This window comes from Glycine soja, chromosome 13 (genome assembly GCF_004193775.1).
Source record: "Glycine soja cultivar W05 chromosome 13, ASM419377v2, whole genome shotgun sequence".
Lineage (NCBI taxonomy): Eukaryota > Viridiplantae > Streptophyta > Magnoliopsida > Fabales > Fabaceae > Glycine > Glycine soja.
The window spans coordinates 25,171,450-25,192,491 of record NC_041014.1 but is presented as its reverse complement, the minus strand read 5'-3'; the positions used below and the strand labels follow the sequence as shown (position 1 = coordinate 25,192,491).

At 31.9% G+C, this 21,042-nt stretch overlaps 2 protein-coding genes across 4 annotated transcripts; one reads left to right on the top strand and one right to left on the bottom strand.

Moving 5' to 3' along the window:
• The first annotated feature begins 2,720 nt into the window (after nucleotides 1-2,720).
• On the top strand, nucleotides 2,721-8,673 carry LOC114382819 (E3 ubiquitin-protein ligase MARCH7-like). Its single transcript, XM_028342453.1, has 8 exons — nucleotides 2,721-3,056; nucleotides 4,179-4,655; nucleotides 5,508-5,673; nucleotides 6,141-6,423; nucleotides 6,772-6,844; nucleotides 6,914-7,004; nucleotides 7,099-7,178; nucleotides 7,861-8,673. The coding sequence occupies exons 1-8, from the start codon at nucleotides 2,967-2,969 to the stop codon at nucleotides 8,110-8,112; spliced, it is 1,512 nt and encodes a 503-aa protein (XP_028198254.1). The 5' UTR covers nucleotides 2,721-2,966; the 3' UTR covers nucleotides 8,113-8,673.
• Nucleotides 8,674-12,755: 4,082 nt separating this feature from the next.
• Nucleotides 12,756-20,283, bottom strand: LOC114382817 (probable catabolite repression protein creC). 3 transcript variants are annotated; one of them, XM_028342450.1, is made up of 12 exons: nucleotides 19,847-20,283; nucleotides 18,903-19,217; nucleotides 18,718-18,826; nucleotides 18,540-18,633; nucleotides 17,174-17,261; nucleotides 17,000-17,083; nucleotides 16,431-16,527; nucleotides 16,249-16,336; nucleotides 15,947-16,052; nucleotides 15,628-15,720; nucleotides 14,377-14,745; nucleotides 12,756-12,972 (listed from the first exon to the last, which is right to left on the bottom strand). In XM_028342450.1, the coding sequence occupies exons 1-12, from the start codon at nucleotides 20,015-20,017 to the stop codon at nucleotides 12,943-12,945; spliced, it is 1,644 nt and encodes a 547-aa protein (XP_028198251.1). In that variant the 5' UTR covers nucleotides 20,018-20,283; the 3' UTR covers nucleotides 12,756-12,942. The 3 variants fall into 3 exon arrangements, with proteins under 3 accessions (XP_028198251.1, XP_028198253.1, XP_028198252.1); XM_028342452.1 differs by lacking the exon at nucleotides 12,756-12,972 and adding an exon at nucleotides 13,922-14,252 and having other exon boundaries at nucleotides 19,847-20,282; XM_028342451.1 differs by lacking the exon at nucleotides 12,756-12,972 and having other exon boundaries at nucleotides 13,922-14,745; nucleotides 19,847-20,280.
• Between the last annotated feature and the right edge of the window lie 759 nt (nucleotides 20,284-21,042).

Below are 21,042 nucleotides of genomic sequence, written 5' to 3'. Positions count from 1 at the left end.
AGAGCGGCCCTAAAAGAAATGTAATCCCCTAATGAATAGTAGTCACTAATACCCTAGGAGGATGAGGATAATGACAAATTCAAGGGGACAAGTAAGGACCTCCCCCCTCTCAAAATCATTTGTGTAAATTAGATAAACATTACTTAACAATATATAATAATATATAATGTAAATTTATAATATAATATAAGAAAACATGAACATATAATTAATATTTTTATATAATAAATTTATCCTAAATTTATTATATATTTATATTCGTAATGTTAATATATTCACGTGCATTGAATAACTTATCATAGTAATGAGAAAAAAAAATTAATAAAATTAATGGAGAAAATAAATAAGAAAAATAGGACTTTGAATTAATATTTACTTAATTTTTTTATACTAATGAATCCTATCTTTAATTTTACACATAAATTAATAATAAATATTCTTGTTAAATTTATGATTTATTTAATAATTATTTATTAAAATTCAGTATTTAAATAATTGCGTTAAAAAAAGTTAACCCCTTTTAATACACTTGTGGATTAGATCCATTATTGGAGGAGGAAGACTACACTCGGTCCTCAAAGAATGACTACTATAAATAGAGGTAATATTTAACTCTTCCCTCATGTTTGCATTAGGGCACAAACTTGCAAGAAACTTCACTTGAGAAACACAAACTAAAGTCTCTCGTAATTTTAATAATTATTTTAAAAGAATTTTCTTAAAAAATATTTAATTAAATGAACAAGTTATGACATTTAAATTTAAATTTTCTATTAATGCCAATAAAAGTGGAAATCAAGAGGGAGACAATGGCAATTATAGATTCATTATTGGTGATAAAAGAAAAAATAAAGTTGACGGAAGTTTTTTTTTTTTTTTGAAAAATGATTTTAAAAGGAAATGAGACCATTGACTTATTTTTGGCTTCTTCTTTGCTTCTCTTTGTTTTCTCTTTGCCTCTATTAAGTCTTCTCTCTTGGTTAATCATTTTTTCTTTGCGAGTTTGTGATTTTAGCTCTCCTAAGACGTTTCTATTGTATCCTTGGAAGGTTTGCTTGAGACACCGCAGATAAATCTTTCATGATCAGTGACGGTCACACCCAAGTGTAATCGCATTCGTGATTTTTGATTTCAACAACAAGAAAGTCTCCTTCGTAGGCGATGATACTCTATGACATAAACAACTACTAAATATTTTAAATGTGTATTTTAATTATGTACATATATTTTTAAATAAATAATAAATTCAAATATAAAAATTATATAATTTAAATAAATCCGGGTATCAGACATGTTCAATTCTAGTTTTCAATTCATTTATATGTATATTGTCTAATAAAAATAACAAAAAAGCTTCATAACTATTTCATCAAGATTTTTTTATATTTCTTAATTTTTACGTAAAAACATTAAAGGAGAGATAAAAACAATAATTGGAGGCAGAACATTTTAAAATTGTTCTTATCATCTTGTTATTGCGGTAAGTCTACTTGCACTAATTAAAATGCCTCCACTTAGGTGAATATCTGTCGGATGTCTATCTTCGTCCACAGAAAATAAAAGAGCACAATGAATACATTGACTTTAGATTTCCACTTTGCACTTGAAACACATTTATTAAAAACGAGAATGTCGAAGATAAGATAATTTAAAACCTGTCAAGGACATTAATTTGGCCTCCTACGCTTGTAAAAGTAAGGAAAAAAAACACCAAAAATACACTTTTAAAATCTAAATACAGCCTATAGAAACTATTAATTAAAATTTTGTGGTAAACAACTATTAGTATCAATTTTCTTAACATCACTCTTAAATTATTGAGTAAATTATATGTGAGGTTTATTATACAAAATATGGATAAAAATTATTTAAAAAACTCACATATAATTCACTCAATAATAAAATATATCTTGAAAAAGATAATTAAAAAAATGTTTAAGTAACTCTTCTGATATATACAAATCTATATCATACCATTAATTAGTCTCTATTTTAAAAACAAGGTTGGGAGGTTAGCGCGCGTCATTGGAGCGTAGTTGGATAAAATATAAACAAAAATAAAATAAAATAAAAGAGACAGTGACCAATAAATGAAAAAAAATGTTGAGGTGGGCTTGTTTGTTAAATTTAATAAATATTTAATGTTACTTAATAATTACATAATAAGCGAGTACACTCTAACTAGTATTAATCTATTTCCTATTTGCTCCAACCTAAAAAAAGAATTATTTCCTATTTGACTTCGAACTCCACATAACGAAAATAATAATAAAAACAATAACAATAATGTTTTAGCCGGCCAACCATATATTTTTTGATAATGACCCATGATAAACGTATACCTTAATATAGGATAGATTCATTATAACGGATGAAAACAAGAAAATAATAAGTAACGTGACGAAAAAGAAAGAACAAAATAAAGAGTAAAAGATTATTTTGATATGTAAATTGCTAACAATTTAATGTAAAAAGTATGATAATTATTTTATTTTTGAACTATATAATTTAATATTTAAATGATCATACAAAACTTACATCAAGACATAATTTTTGTATTTTGTATATTTAAGGATTAAATCAAAATTTTCTATGGCACTAAATTGTGAATAATATACACATTCAAATACCCAAATGAACATTTATATAAAAAATAAAAGACGATGAAAGAGGAAGATTATAATTTTTGTATGATAATACATGTATGACATGTATTTTGTATTAAATTTGGAAAATATGAAACATGTCTGCTTCAAGCTTACACCATAACCTGTCTCCATGGTGCTTCTCTCCAGTCCTTACTATATTCTTCTCTCTGCGCTTCTTTTCAGGCAATTTCCATCTTCCATGATCCAAGGAAGGTTTCATCTATCTTTCTTGCAAAATAAACATTTGTTTGAATTTCCATTGTTCAGCTCAAACCTCTGTTGTTTTTTCTCTTTTGTTTGGTGGGTACCCCACTGAACATGGCAACTGAAGCTGCAGGCTCTTCCAAGGACAACAATAACCAAGGCCATGTCACCACTGAAAATAGGGCTGATATCCCAAAACAAAAGGTCCTTCAATTGTTGTCTCTATTCTTCTCTTACTTTGTACTAACAGTTCTGTGTGTTTGTTTTGTTGACTTGAAGGTTGTGGTTGTGGTTGTTCTGATTCTGCCTTTACTTTCTTGTCTTTTGTTTATCTATCATTCATCATAACCTTTCTGTGTCAGGTGTTCATGCATGACTAATGGGTCTATTCATCTTATATGTGTTGTATACATGAACATGAAATATTGATCACTTGAATTTATAGAAGAGATAGGAATTTAGGTTCTAGTATAGGTTGCGAATTTGGTTTTGCAAATTTCCCAAGCAGAGGTTTAAATTTCTCTGATTTTTGAATTTGAACAAGCAGACAAGAAGATACTGCAAGCTTTGTTGCCCTGGTTCATAATTTGTTTTACCATGCTCAGATATTTCAAACTCTCAATTGTGTAAATTGTATTTTCCAGTTCAAAATTAATTATTTCTTACAAATTGGGGGAATGCATTTGACACTAAAAGTTTTATGATCCTCAAATTATCTTTCCAAGAATCGTTTCTATTCGAATTTATGTATTATTGAATTTCATTTGATCTACAAACACGTTTAGAAAAATCATTTATTCTCACCAAAGTATACTTGTTGTCAAGAATCAAAGCTTCTATCGTGCTGATCAGCAGAGCGTACCCAATATCATCTAAGGATTTTTGAATAGTATTGTGCTTGTGACTACTATGATTTGTTCCCATTCCATTTGTGAAAGCTTCTACATTTTTAATGAATACCGATTGTTTGATGAATTGTACAGTTCTGCCTTTCATAGCCCTCTTTTGAGGTTACACAGGTATTGTAAAGATTATCAGAATTCAGATTACTTTGATGCCATTCTACTCTGTATTCCCCCTATGATTGCAAATGCGCCATATGTATAAACACTCTTCTATGAAGGGGAAAACTATCAACAATTTAAATATTCATTGAAAATTAGTTCAATTGAATACCTACTTTTAACTATAGTATCCTCCAGCTAAAACTACATGTTTCTGATATATTTGTGTATTAACTATAAGATTTATTACCTTGCAGCTCAATGAGTAAATATTTTCCTTTTCTACTCTTAAGAAGGTTTTCTTCTGCTTCTTTATACATAGGGTCCAGCACCATCTGAAATAACTGAGGAACTCCCAAGAGAACAACATGGGGCAAGGCAAAACCTTATCTTGGATATTCCTGCAATATCTCAGGAGGAAGCAAGAGAAGATTACGTGAGGATAAACATGCCTCTAACTCCGCCTCCAAGAAGAGTGATTTTTTCTCCCTGTCCAAGTCCTGTTTTCCCCAGAAGCAAAGAATCCCCAGGTCCCTCCTCATCAAAAAGTAAATCAAATATTAAAACCTTTCTTCCCAAACTCAGTTTGAAATTTCGTAACACAAGTTCGGAGATTGAAAAGGCTGCCTTCCTAGCACTAGAAGGATCAACAGTGGCACCAAAAAAGCCTTTTCTTTCAAGGACATTATCTCTTGTCACACCTAGAGGGAAGAAAACATCATCCTTACCTGTAACCCCAATTGCTCATTCAAATCCAGGGTCTGTACATGGAGGGAACTTGGTTTATGCAGAAACAGTTGTGAGTATCTTGACAACTAATGCAATATGTTACATTGTAATTATTATATTTTGTTATTTAACATATACTGACAATAGAAATGGTTAAAATCATTGGGAAAAAACCGTTTCTTCCTTGGAATGTTTCTGGTGATGCTTTGTATTTCATGAAACCAGGTTTTCTGATGTGATTGTATGAGGGTGTTGTTCTCTAAAACTGTCAGTTCTTTTCTTGCTTGTTGAATAGACTAAACTTAAAATGTCAAACAGATTTAGTGTGACATCATTGTAGAGATTGTTCTTTCAGCAATGGTTTTGCTTCACATTATCAATTTCAAATTTTTCCTAACACGGTATTTCAGATTTAATGCAACTGACCCTTATTTTGAATCTGTCAGTTATATCTTGGCATCATCATAAACAATTCTTTAGTATTGATTAAAACCTACTTGTACACTTCATAGATTTCATGCACATAGCAATGAGCAGTAACTCCTGCTTCCCTTTTAATTAACATTTTGAATGATAGTTTCATTTTGTTTGTGGTTGAGTTGACTCAGCTTATTTGTTTTTCTTCCTCTAGTCATCTAGTGAAGAAGTCATGATTGATAAGCATGGCATCAACTACATATAATCCAATGCACTAAGTGGCTTTCTTCAAAAGAAACATCTTTTTAATTTCTGGTTCATCCTTACTACATATCCCTTTCTTCAAGTTACTCTGATGTCAGCAACACTTCAGTTTGATATGTTAAAGCTATAAAATAAAATTTTCAGATTATTATGCTCCAAATCATCATTAGACATTTGTTATCTCTAAGATAATTTGGTACTCATTTATATGATTATATCTGATTTATACCTTGTTTTACAGGAGAAAGAACTGAACTTACCAATCCATCGTTCCCGTTCAGTACCTGTGCTTAACAAAGAAGGTAACTCACCTGTACGTGGCATGTTTCGCATAGTTCCGACCACACTACGATTGGATGAGAAAATTGCCAGTGCAACGCCTATGACATCTCCAATTCATGATACTGGTAATATTTCTTTTTCATAATTGTTCTATGAAAGATACATTAACCTTTGAAAGATACATCAACTGATAACTGCAAATGGCTGTAATGCTGATTCCAATTAATTCAAAGATGAGAAAAGGCTAACAACACATCATTTACACTCTTTGTTCATTTATCATATCCTTTCCTTCTTTATTAGTTTTTATTTTTTTCCATTCTCCTTCAGTTCAATCTCCGGCTTCGGCTGTGAACGTTTTCAATTATTATGTTTAATCTGTCTACAGGACTAGAAGTAAAATATATTGAGTTCTATCTCATATTTGAGTTGAAATGTATTCTGTTTGGATGTGTAAACTTATTTTTCAGGGTTAACTAGTGGCTTTGATAGTATTGCTAATTTCCAAATCCGAAGATATCAGTTATTAGCTTGGACCTCTAGATTAAGTTATTTTAATAACCAATTTATGCATCTAAGTATGTTGGTTCAGTTAAAAATGAGGATGGTGGTGAAGATATTCCCGAAGAAGAAGCTGTTTGTAGAATTTGTTTTGTTGAACTCGGAGAAGGTGCTGATACTTTCAAATTGGAGTGTAGCTGCAAAGGTGAGCTTTCGTTGGCACACAGAGAATGTGTAGTCAAGTGGTTTACCATTAAAGGTAATAGAACTTGTGACGTGTGCAAGCAAGAAGTTCAGAATCTACCTGTCACTCTTTTACGAGTTCAAAATGGCCAGGCACATAACATGTTAGGGGCTGATGCTTCTCAATACAGGTAAGATCAAACTAAATTGCTATGCTTGAATGTTGTTTTTTTTTTTTGGGGGGGGGTGTGAAACTTTTGAGACCATTTAATATTGATTTTATGGCTGAGCACTGTAGGCCTTGTTTCATAAGTTCAATTAGTGATTTTTCGTTACACTGATAGACTATACATCAATTTGATTTGAGAAAAAGGTCTCTAGTTTGCCTTGACTGGCAAGAGACACGTATAACTTCATGTCAATTTTAGTGGTATCATAATTCTTTTGGGATTTTAAGGAAGCCTAACTTTTTCAGCCCTTTCTATGACCTGAATATCTTTCAGTATTGTACAACAGAACTTATGCAATTTTTTTTATAGGGTGTGGCAGGATGCTCCCATTCTTGTTGTTATCAACATGCTGGCTTACTTTTGTTTTCTTGAGCAGCTTCTTGTAAGTTTAACTACTGTTAGATAATATTTCCTTTAGCCCATGTGAATTCCTCATGTTATCGATGGACAGGTGTCTAATATGGGATCTGGTGCTATTGCCATGTCTCTCCCATTTTCATGTATATTGGGTCTTCTTGCAAGCATGACAGCTACAACAATGGGTAAGGCTTTTTCTACTTTTAGACAACTCTGTGTACTTGAATTCCTCTTTTGCTATTATACGATATATAACTAGTTCCTCCAAATTTTTCTTAGTGAGGAGAAATCATGTTTGGATTTATGCAACTGTTCAGTTTTGTCTGGTGGTTCTTGCTGGACATCTTTTTTTCTCATTGGTAAGAAATTCTTTTTGCAACCATGGTTACAGGACATTTTGTGTTTTTTGTTAATTTTTTGGAAATAAGAAACTGACCACTCCGAGGCCAAGTTTCATGAGTCCCATGTTAAGTAGAATAGAAAGCTCAATATAGTTCTTAAACCATAAGATTATCTCACCAAATAGACTAGTCTTTTAGGTTGAGTTTTCCTCATGTACTTAACAGTTGGTGCTTTCATTAGGAGTTAAACTGAAAAAAAGAGTTACCTATAAGCTAAATTTTGAATTAACGTTAATGTACAACATTACTTATGTCACAAGGCCTTCTTATGTAAGCAAGTCATAACATTCAGCTAAGTATAAGAAAGCAAGTCATAACATGCAGCTAAGTACCCTATTTCACACCATTTCTCTCTCAACTCCTCTTGCCTCTGGGAAAATTCTCCAGGCCTATTTGCATTCAAACAAAAAATCAGGTTATAAAATGAATTGTAGTTAGCAAAATGTTGTTAAAGGCGTGTAGAGCCATGATCAGTGAGCAAAATGCTGATTAGTCAAAGTAATTTAAAATTAGCATTGTTGAGGATTTCAGCATGTTGGCCACTTAGCCTTCAATTCTAATGATAGAGCACTAGTCAAAATTTGCATATTCAAAGTATTTCTAATATCATGTATTTTCATACATTTATTTGGGATGGTAGGTTCATATGCAAGCTGTTCTAGCTATCCTTCTAGCTACATTTACTGGGTTTGGAGTGGTAATGTGTGGAGCTTCTATTCTTATGGAGATTTTGAAGTGGAGGGGAAGATCACTTGCTCAATCGAATCAACAGCAAGGTTCCCAAGAGGCAATACCACCACCTGATCAATCATCTACAGTTGCTCATCAACCTCAGATTGGTTCTGAACAAACTGAAAGTAATTTGGGAGAGTCTCCTGCACAGAGGAGTTGACAGAATATAATATGACTTGCTTTTAGTCTCTATTTAAATTTTAATCAGTTTTAGTCCCTACATTTAATATAAAAAAAAACCATACTTTTTTATGTCCCTCACATCAAGTATAAAAAAATATGATTCTTAATAAAATAAAATAAAATAGAAATTAATTTTGAAACAAAAAAGGTTGTATTTTGAGGGATAAAAATATATTTAAGTTATTTGGTGAATGCTGGCATCGTAAAGCTATCTGGCTGTACATAATGTACATATTGTATAGACAGGTTTGGGCACATTAAACTCTTGTTCTCCTTTTTGATGCCATGATACATAAAGGAATAGACACGTATCATGTATGGCATCCATCATTCCGTTGTTCCCTCTCTCATTAGAAAAACAGACACCAATACTTATACGAGAATTGCTCGGCCACTGTTGCTTGGTGCAGAGTTTAAGAAATGTTGTTTTTATACTACAATAATGGATGAAGCCATGAATCTTCACATTCAAATTTAGTCCATCATGTGATTGATAACATTTTGTTGGTAGTGCAATTCTGTAAGTTGTCCTCTTGAAGTGCCATTCCATATATATATATATATATACTAATTTAGTATATATTTTAGATTTTTCATAGAACAAAAAAGAGGCAAAGACACTGTCTTCTTTTGCGGAATTCAAAGCTATTATTTTGCTACAATGGTTAATGATTTTTGTTTTATTGTAAAAAATGGTAAAACGAAAAGACACTCTCCCAGTATCAATTTCACTTGTGACTATTCAACTAACTCTTAGGTGTTAAGGTATCTATTTGGATTTCGAGGAGGATTGCTTATTAAGTGGGAAAAGTTGCCACAGGGCAATTCAAATCCACACCTACCAAGAAGATGGAAATTCACACCGAATCTTTAACCATTTATGCCAACTAGCACTCCTGGCGTGCTTTGTGAATATGCACAAAGAAAAGCACAAAAACCAAAAGCACAAGATTTTCAAATTTAACATTCGTAGATAGTTTAACAAGTGTAGATTGTAAGGGAAATGGAGTAGTTTTTTTCATGAACGTGGGTGAAAGGAACTGGTAAAACATTCTTTTTAATGTGAAATGTTGTATTTGCTAGGTAATGTGGCAAATGGTTGAAGAATAAATAATTATTGGGTGGCACATCATTGAGGGAGTGGACATGTTTTGTGGAACTGGCCATCTATTCCTTGTATCATTGGCGGCTTCTTCCCCAAAAGGCTTCATGGCAAAAATAGGTTGTTTTTGTCAATATTCCCAATCATCTTTCAGAGTACTGAAGCGTCAAATCGAGATTAATAACATTGCTCAATTGAATTTGGTCAGCTATAATATCCAGGGGCTCCACATACACTCATTTTAAAAGTATAATTCTCGAATGGGATGTTTAGTGGCATGTTGCTTTTATTTTGGTTGAATTGAGCGGTGCAATTACTGCACTACTGGCTTGCCCAAGTGTGATTGGCAACAATTTCTAGATCTTGTGCTGGATACACCTTGTGTTCAAAAATATATCTCATTAATAATTTTTTTTTAAAAAATACAGTTTTGATCTTACAACATATTTAAAAATATCTTAATCTTTATAAAAATATTAATATGTTTTTAGTTTCTATATTTACTAGCATTTATGTAATTTTAGTTCTTCACCAAGGATTAAAAACATGTGTTTCTAATGATAAAAAAAACATGTGTGTCTGAGTAAATATAGAGACTAAAAACGTCTAAATTTTTTATAGGATTAAAATTAACATTTTAAAATATTTTGGTGGAACAAAAACACATGTTTTATTTTTAAAAAATTAACTTATAAAAAAAATGTGGATAGATGTTTTAGCATTTGTAGATTTGCACAATAGAAATAATGAGTCTTTTTAAGTAAAATATTAAACCGAGCATTGTACACGGTGTTGAGAGTCCCACGGGTGGTTAATAAATATGATAAGTACTTATATAGTTAGGTAGATCACTCCTTTATGAATCGGTTTTTAAGGATACCTTTCGGATGTCTTTACTACACTTTAACATGGTATCAATGTCATTAGCCCTCGCTTTATGATGATGTATTGTCTTAGCAATGTTATTTCACCCTTTTAAATAAAATAATTCATTTTGCATCAAAGCAACTTCGAAGCCGTAAATATGTTGCTTGAATTCAATAGAGCCTTTCAGATTGTAATAAGAGAAATATTGGAGTGAGAAATGTAACTAAGAAATGCATCGTCGTTATAAAATTTGAACTAAATAATCATTGACCTTATAATTAACACAAAAAGAACAAGAACAAAGAAATAGTATCCAAATGATTTTTATAAAATAAATTTTATAAGATTTAATAGTAGTGACAGAATAAGAACCTTGGCTGAAATATAATTTAGCAAACAGAATTTCATGTTGAATCGGTGGAGCTAGTGTGTGGGTGGGTGTATTTTTTCTTTTTTGGCAAACTTGTAGACAGTTCCGTATCACTTGCCATTTGCCAAAATCTTTGATGAAGAAGGAGATTATGGATACCAATGAAGTGAAAAACAAAGAAAGTGATTCAATTTTATTTTTTCAACAAAAAAGGATATCATGCAAGTTCTCTTTCAACAAGTTTATCATTGCTAAAAATGGCACTTTGTCTTGCGTCATCATCCATTACATACACAAATGCAAGAAAATCAAATTCAAATAAAGGAATAGCAACAAAAATGCGAAGAATCATTAATGACTGAAAAGTATTCGAAATAGGCTATACTGAACAAAATTTTGCTTAAATAGACCTAAAATGCTTAAAAACTTTAAGGTTTAAGCCGGATATATTACTTGTTATATGTTTTATTTTTAGGTTTGGTTAAACTTACTTGAAAGTCTAATTTGATATGTTAACTTACTTAAAGGCATATTTCATATTAAAGTTTTTATATAAGTCTAATTTTTCTTTTCACTTAATAGAGTCAAATCGTTGGAAAAAAAAACAGCATGAGACAATTATAAAAATAGACAAATCAAGTTTTATAAGTTTATCATCTTCAACAAGATAACTTAATTAAAAAAACTCATTTTGTAATAAATTCTCTAATTAAAACATAAATTTATCACTCAATAAGTTTATCTGTTGAACTCTTTAGGTGGGTCAATATTTGTAATATTTTTAAAAGGTAAACAAATGTATAATTTTAAGATATTATAATAATTTTAATATAATAATATTAAACAAATAATTATATTTTATATTTACTTAAATAAATCAGCTAATTGGATCTAAAAGATTTTTTTAAATGGCCTAAATTAATCCAACAGGTTTTTATAAAAAAATCTAGACTTAACCTATTTTTATAAAAATATATATATATATATATATATATATATATATATATATGGCCTAACCTCGACGTTAGACCATTAGCTCTAGATTTCAAGCCTAGTACTTTTGTCTCCCTAAAACTGAGCCTATTTCACCCCACTAAAACTTAATAATAACTCTAGATTCCAAGCCTAGTTTGCTTCCTTGTGTGAGCAAATGTCACATGGTCTTTTGTCTCCCTATTAACTAAAATCCCATTATAGTCTAGTTTAAAAAAAAGGGTTTGCTTTGATCCATCTCAAAAATGGCGATAGTAAAAAAAAATTGAGAAACCTTGAAGTGAAAAGAAGGGACACATCTCATATATGAAATCTCGGAAAACCATAGTCACTAAGAAAGTATTTGATCATCTTATTAAATTTTTATATATACTAAAATCAAATTTCCAAATATCTTAAGAAATAAAAACATATTATACCCGAAGTAAATTAGAATATTTATAAAATGATTAGAATATTTGTTTAATTTTAAAATATTAAAGTTTGTGTATTAATTCAAGCAATTATATGGAAACTTGATACGGTGTGCCGCCATCCAATTATAATGTTGTATTTGTATAGCATCTCCTTTCTCATATTATACCATTTCATTTAGCATTAAGTATCCAAACAAAGTCAACGAATCTATTTGCATGATAAAATTAAAGTTTAAATGTGTTATAGTTTCTGCAAATACAATGAATCTTAATTTTAATCCTTAAAAAATGAAGTAGTGAAGATATGCATACGTATGAAATGAAGTAGATTTCTTTCTGTCAGAAAGAAAAAGAAGAAACCGTTGTCTTTGGCCGACATTTGCAACCATTGTTGGCAATTGCTAACGTTCCTTTGGTCACTGTCGTGGGCATCACCACAACTCCTCTGTTTTGACTTTGGAGCATCTTTCTTATTGGCATTTGCTCATCTTGCGATCACTGTCATTACTAATTAACTTCCTCTCATAGAAGTTTCAATTCAATTTAGCATTGCAATTTTATATTTTAAATATTCATTAATGATAAAACATACTTTTTTTTTAATTTACCAACAAGGTAAGTAAGCATGCTTGCTGACAACAATTCGATTCCATAATAAAATTCACTTTATGGAGATACTTTGCTTCTAGAATTTTTATTTTTTTGGGTAATTTACTCTTAATTAATTACAATTTTTATAGTACGATGCAAAATCGACAAGAAACATTGCAATATTTTGTTTTTGTTTTTTTTTTTAATCGACAAGAAACACCAACAAACATTGCAATGCAAACACTTAATTAAATATAGTAAAGAATAATCTCTCATTGAAATCCTATTAAATAAAAATATCACTTCGGCCTGCAAAGGGAGCGATCACCTCCAAGATGGGATCATTCTCTTTAGTGTTTATGTGGATTGCGCTGAGTGCATGTGAGACTCTGAATATCAAAATTCATAACGGTGTTGCAATTGCATGGAACTATTGGAGTCTACATCATAGTATTCCTTGAGGAAGCTTCAAGGTCCTGCTACAATACTAGCTAGTCCCTGCAAATTAAAGTTTAGATTGATCAGAATTGCGACATTCTTTTAATCTGCTATCATATACTTTATTCCATAATTTGTTACAGACTTGTTATTATTCAAGCTATTCAATTTCATTTTGTGAACCATATCGGTATCGTTATGGTAGTTATACAAATTTAAGTCAATGGAGAACCATATCTGTGTAGTATTTTTGGTAGTCTAGTTGACATGGGCTGATCAGAGACTTTTCTATTTGTGCATGCATACACAATACCAAAGTCATAGATCTTTCATCTTTTTTTTTTTTTCCAATTTTATCTTTTACTTTTAAAAACTTTAATTTAATCTTTTATATTATTTTTTTAATTTAATTTAGTCTTTTATCTTTTAAAAAACATATTTTGATCATTTATTTTATTTTTTCAGTGATCCATTTAAGATTGATGTCATTAATCATTTAAGAATAAATTTGTTGTTAAAAATGAAGTAAAGCCAAAGGGAAGAAAAGTGAGTTACAAATATTCATTTTTAAATAATTAACAAAGTCAATCTTAAATAGATTAAAGAACTAAATTGAGCAAAAAAAAAAATTAAATAAATTTTTTAGAAAGATAAAAAGATTAAAATAAACTAAAAAAATAAAATAAATAATCGAATTAAGTTATTTAAAAGATAAAATACCAAATAAAAAAAAACATAATAAGTCATTTAGCCTACATAATATAATATAGTGTCGATATTTGTAACCTAGACATCGGAATGATGTGGCATGTCGCTATTTGTGCACAAAAAAAATAAAATAAAAAATACCCACACAATCGCACACAAAGAATTCTCAGACCCAAAGAATTTTACCAGTACACTCCCCAACTATGTAACTTACCCACGTTGATGTGATAGGGAGAAAACACCCACACAATTGAAGTCAACAGACTAAATAATGGGCTGTACCCATGCCAAAGTACGGATCTCCAAGAACCAATTTCACGTTATTTCCTGTTATGAGGCATATACCAATGCGTAATGACAGCCGTTTTTTACTTACGGTTGGAGGCCCGAAAGTATTCGCTCATCACACCCAATATATACAAAATGGAACCAGTTGGTTTATCTTTACCAGAATAAAAAATTTATCTAGGTAATCAACCGGATAAAAAGATAAACCATATTAAAAACAATAATTATAACTTTAACCCACTAGGTGAGGTCAACTACATTGATCACGCAGCGCCATTAGGCTCGATTTAAAACCAGAGGCCACTCAAGGCACCAGTGAGAAGTAAATTGCATGGCTTTTAGCCCTGTGAAAAGGGATAGAGGGAGACTAAGAAGGACATTGAAGAAATTATAAAAGGGTCTTCAAAGTGAATACCCTTTCAATTATTAGCAAGATCTTAGTCATTGTCTGTGGCTAGAATTGCCAACCTTACTCAAAATTGAAGGCTTCTCCTTAAGGCTGGTAGATAAGAGAGTTTCAGCGTTGCTTGATTGGCTCTCAGCAGCTGCAGGTCTAATCCAGATTTTTATGTGCCCCTCCCGACAGGCAGTAAGTACAGATTCCTGGGTAAATATCAAGCCTGAGAGTGGTTCAGTATGAACACGGTGGGTAACGAGTGGAGAGATTTTCAGAACATCCAGCATACTAGGAGCAGGCTGCAAGGTACCCAACGGGACAACACTGTCCCATTGGGAAGACTGGCTTCCAGCACTGTAAGTTGGGGATCCACCAGAAGGACGTCGCAAGGGTACCACAATCTCATCCATTTCCAGGTCCCATAGAAGCAATTGTGTGTCCTAACCACCAAAATATCTTTAGTGCATTTGTATTATATATAAAAGTTTGAAAAATGCAATGCACATAAACAAAAGGTTGGGAAATTTCAGTAATGAATATATTCATGATCCCCAGTTAATGATCATAGGATCAAAGGCCACTTATTAAAAGTCTAACATTATACATACTACTGAACATGACATACTTACATAATGGATCCTCTTGAGAAATTTTCACATGACAAGCATGTCATGTAAAGAGAGATGTAGAGACCTTAAGGGGGGTGTCACAAATTTTGTCAGGTTTCCACATTTAATGTCTTTACATTTCTCTCTTCACATGACAAACGTGCATGAGAGGATCCACTCTCATATTGAGCAAAGACGATCTTCTCAACAAGCATTCTGGCTCTGCAGCATTTTTACACTAATTATTTAATTTTCTTTGACAGACATAATATATGGGGAATTAGCAGTGCATAGCAGGCATCATACGAAACATGAATCTGCTAAATCCCAGTATTCAATAACTAAGCTATATCTACATAAATTACAAATCTAAGGCCTTCCTCATTAAATTTTTTTGCCTTTCAAGTTAGCTGTAATTAGGCATACAGTTGATATTCCAGTATCTACTTAATTCTTTGAAGCCATCACAAAATCCATACTTGAAAACCATGTCTGAACTGAATTTTTCCACAACATTACTACATAACCACAACTAGCAATCCGCCAACTTCTACAATGAGATACAGAAATATATTTTCAAAACTGCCAATCACGTCATCATGAGATAAAAGGAGGGAAAAAATCAGGAGCAAATCACAATCAGAAAGTAGAGCCAAAGCTACAATAGGAGACAGAAAAATGTATAATGAAAAGTGAAAACAACTGTCTGAGTACCTGACCAACGGAACCAAATCGATATCTAACAGTCTCTTCATTGTCATTTGAATTAGGTGATGACCAATATGAATCAAAAGCCACACCGCTGACCTGATTAAACATCAAAGCATCAAAATTAACTATTAACAACAGTCTAGTTCAGGGTTTGGAGAAGGTTGGTTGTAGAAAACCTTTAGAAGAGGTTTCTATGACTACAACCCATAACCACCAAATCACAAGATAGCAAAACCTTACTGTTGTGCAAAATCTCACCTCAAACTAATTTATTACTCATGGTATAAAATTTTTGTCCAGTCAAGATTATCATGCAACTTACCCATGAGTTGTGCCCCTCACCCCATGCCACAACCTTGCGATCTTCCATACTCCAAACTTGAACTAAATCATCCTCTCCCCCCGTCAAAATATACTTTCCATCCATGCTGTTAAAACAGACTTTTCATTATAGCATTGTGTTTTTGAAGTATGAATTAAAGGAGAGACAAAGAACCACAGTAACAGCAAAGTCAAGCACTGTTATTTTAGAAGCTCTTGAGCTAGAGTAAGAAATGAACTGAGGAAATAGGAGATTAATCCAAAGATCCAGTAATTGATTGACCAAAACCAAATATGCCTCACCTCCAAGCACAACATAACAAAGCACCATAATAACTTTTCCCACCACATATAAGTTGTTCTTTTAAGTAATCAAATACTCGTAAATAACCTGAATGAAGTAAAATTGATTCATGAAGATAATTTTGTGACAAAAATGAAATAAAAAACAACTACAACGTGATGAGTTGGATTAAAAAATATACCATCTCGTCCAACAGTAGCTATGTAAGTCCCATCAGTTGAGAAAGAAATACTGTCAATTGAACCCTGGCATATATGCCATCTGGCTATTGGATTACTCTGCAAAAGTCAATATTAAAAGGGCAAAAAAGATGAAAGAGAGAACACAAGAAATTCTCCATAACAGAAAAACCTAGAACCCATCCTATATACAAATTAAACCATAAAATGTATTAAATGCATGGCTAATCAGATTTTTAAGCAAACAAATTGCAATTTGCAACATTCTAGAAAAACTAAGTAATCATAATTTCACAAGGCTAAAAAATAATACTAATAAATTTAAAATAGTTGCATATTGTCAACTCCTTTCATAGTTTGAGCTGTGACACCACAGATATTAAAGGACGCTATAAATGGTAAAGCACATAGCTTTTATTATTGATGCATACAAACAAAAACAAAACACATGAACTAAACATGGCAAATTGTCATTAATTTGAAAAATATTCAAATGTGGAAATTTTATAAAGCAATTATTTATATTTATGTTTTGCTAACTGTTAACAAATCAAAATGTCAAACTCGATACCTTACTGTAACGTGCATGGGAAACAGAAAATTGTGTTTGATCTTTGACAACCGTGAATGAAGAATCACCAGCACCATCTCTGTTCTGAAAGTGGAAAGGAAATGTAATATATGCTCAAATCACCATAGTAGTAATTGAACCAAATTAGCACATCTCTTGATTATTGAGCCTTACCTTTTCATATACATACAAATTCCCATCAGCATGACCTACAACAAAGGCACCATCACCTCCAGGAACCCAAGCAATACAAGTACAATGACTGCTCAAAGCAAAAAAGCATCAATCAGAGCTAGTTTGCATAGTGTCCTTGACACGAAAATCAAATGCTTTTGGACATTTTTTTATAACACAACAAATTTCATAAATGATCTCTAGATTCTCGACTAGTATGCCATTTAAGACCATTGAATTTCTTTGCGAACTAACATTCACAAACTTTACCTAGTATGAATAATATACACTTACAATAAACCAGCTGCACACAATTAAATTACTTTTTCCATTGATAAAAACCTTCTTCATAAGAGATTAGTTCACACCAATATGATTGACTAGCTCATAGGCACATTACTATAAAAGTGCAGCATAAACATATGAAGGCTAAAATAGAAGGAAAAAGGCAAATATGTAAAGAATAACCCTACCATGTGAAGAGGAAGACAAAATATGCTCAAACTAAGCAGATAACCACCATAATGTAAAAAATTATGAAAAGTTTATCAAGATAAAAGACTGCCTAAGCAAATGATACTCATAGCCCCCCTGTACATCTTATGTTCAATTTGAACAACTCCATATGATGGTCTATTCTTATCTGTCACAGATAACCATATCTGCACCCATTCTGAATTAGGATTTTGGACTGAATGAGCCCTCGAGTGTTTAACAAATTGAAATGCACAGGGTTTGATTATGAAGTATTAGAATTAGAATAGATAAGTTAAATAAGCATGAGCATAGCTCAAAAGCAATTTAAAGCCAACATCACAATAACTCGGTATTAGTGTATACTTTACGGCCATTGCAACATGAATCAATAACCAGTGGTGGAGCTAGACCATAGGAAACACCACTCTTGTGGGGACTAAAATCATTAAAATATTACACGTTAACTACTAAATTTATGGGGCAGGCATGCAGGGGGACAATGCACTAGCCAACATTGTCAATGACTAACACATAGTATAATCTGTTCCCTGAAAAAAAAAATAGGGTAGTCATACTAAATCAAATTTAAGTAAGAATTTCAGAGTGATAGATGACAGACATGGTACAGAAATTATCAAAATTTGTTTCATATGATATGCTCTCAAAAACTCAAGATTATCCTCATCAAAAAAAGAATACCACAAGAAAGCAAAGAATGCTTGCTGTATATAAGGGTTACTCTAAAGTCTAAAACAATCATCCGAGACTGTATCTTTATATCTCTCAGCAAGAATAATATACAAAAGCTAGCAAAATTGTTAGGTCATGCAACAATTTTGAGAAAAAGTGGCACTAGGAGCAAAAAACATCACAAGGGATCAAATGTTGCCTGTTATTGACAGAACCATCTTTGTTGAAATGCTGGGCCCCAACAAGCTTTTTACCAACATCCTGTAATTGTTGTCTCAGTGACACTGAGTAAACTACAATAATACACATAGGAATAAATTGATAAATTTTCCTTCCAAAACAGAAATTCAAATTCTAGTGAAAGCATTTTCAGTTACCATCGCCGGTATTCAAGCCAATGATCAAATCATGCCCATCCTTAGAATCCTGATCAAATGCATGGCACATAGGATTTGAATTACTGAAGTGGATAGACTTTACAGGATCCTACATTGAACAAGAAACCTCTCATGAATAAAGTCAAAATCTTTACAATCCATCCACCCTAACCCGATCATTATACCTTGTCTTGTGAATTCAAATCACTTATAAAAATTGCATCCCCGACATTGAAGATCAAGTAAGTTCCTTTCCCATCAAAATTTGAATTAGACGTTGCATTACTTGAACTAGAAGCACCAATCGAACCAATCCTAGAGTTCCCCCCAAGGTTCTTGCTGGTACCATTGCCTCCAACAAAACTAAGAGACCGGCCTCCATTGCTTCCTCCCCACAATCTCACCGCCGCTGACCTTACCCCACTGGTGGCACTGAAAGTTGAAGACTGCCCAGTCGGCGTCGAAGGCACCGGCTTGTCCTTGAGATGTGCCAGAGTAACCTGATCATTCAATCCGACCAACAAGGAGCAAGAGATTAAGGACATGCTTGATTCTTTTCTCTTTTTTTACATTGTTCAGCAATCAATTTCTTGTCCAAAATCTATTATGTTTTGAAAAATGTTTCCAAAACAGAAACAACTGATAGATGCTTTCCCATCATTTTCTTTAAGTGCTCAGGAAACAAAATTTTATAAAAAAACGTATTCAAGAGACAAACACTTTCAAATGTAGCGGAAACAAACAAATTTTAGATATCAGAAACCTGTGTTTGAAAACAGTAAACAAACAAGGCCTAAAACACTTCACGTCCTAATTCCATAAACAGTAACCAGAGGCACCACACACTGAAATTTATAAATAAATAAATGTGAAAAAATGTGTCTGCCGCGCCTTCACTGAAATTGATTCTACAAAATAGCTACTTAGATGACAATAAAATAGCCAGAGAAACTGAATAACACACTTTCACGAAATGAAACTATAAATCGCTTAAAGTGGCTAACACAATTCAGAACCCTAGAATTGAATACAGAATCCACGAAGCACGATGTAGAGACATAATAGCAATACAAAAGAGTATTGCAAAGGCAGAATAAGAAAGAGGGAAAAAAAAGAGCAAGAGAGCTACCTGAGAAACGGTTTTTCCATGAGCGTAGTGAAGAAGAGTGGAAGGGTAAGTCTTATCGTAATGAAGCTTGTACCGGCCTTCGTGAGTCTTGAAATACGTCTTGAGGCCAGTGGATTGTGACTGTGCCGTATTAGACGACGTCGTCGAAATCAAGCCGTTTGCATTTTTCATCGTGATCGCGATCACCGCATCACACACTGCTATCCACGCTACTATCTATGTATGACTCTGTGCTAGGGTTTCAATTGAGTTCGTTCAGTGCTTTGGAGTTTCAATTTGGTCCTTCAAAGCTTCCTTCTCCATGTGATTTTACGTTACAATAACAATGACTCTGTTTGATGTTTGTGCTTGCTGTTGCAGTTGCAGATCAAAGGAGGAGGAGGAAGACGAAGAAGAAGGGTTTGCGGCGTGATTCGATTTGACGTTAATGCCCCTAGGTCAACGGAATAGACGGCCATGATATTTTTTTCACTTGAATTGTATTTTTGGTTTTACTATTGTCACTCATTTCAATTTTGATTATGGTTTGAATTATTCACCTTCAATTATGTTGAATCCCCTAAAGATAGTTTCAAATCCACATGTCACATTTTTTAACTATGATTGTCACCTGACAAGTTATGATTGAAGGTTAACTCTATAGATGATGAAAATATATTATGATTATCAATTAAATTAGTCGTCATTTAATTTAAATATGAACTTGAAAGTATATTTATAAATTAAACATAATTGAAGGATTAAATGGGTCAATAATTTTAAAGTAGGATCAAAATCAAAATTAGAAACAATTAAAAAGATGAAAAATACAAATTTTTTTTTCTCTCTTTAATCATCTTTTCAAAATCAAATTTTTTTACATTTCTCTCTCTCTTTTTTTAATATTTTCTTTTATCGCAAATTATATAATAAAATAAAATTATAGTAGACTGATATTTTATTATACTTTTTAAGGTACTTATTATTTTATAATCTTTATAATTTTAAATTTTTATACTATTAATTATTTTTAACTTTTAAATGTATTTGGTAAGGGAAAATAGTTGATAGTATTTTGGACTTTCTAAAATTAATAATTTGTTTTTTTTTCTCCGACTTGTAAAATGTCTATTTTTCTTTGTTGCATTTTGAAAATAGTCAAAGTTCCATCCCTATCAAACATTATTAACTAATTATGAATAAAAAAATATTATTAA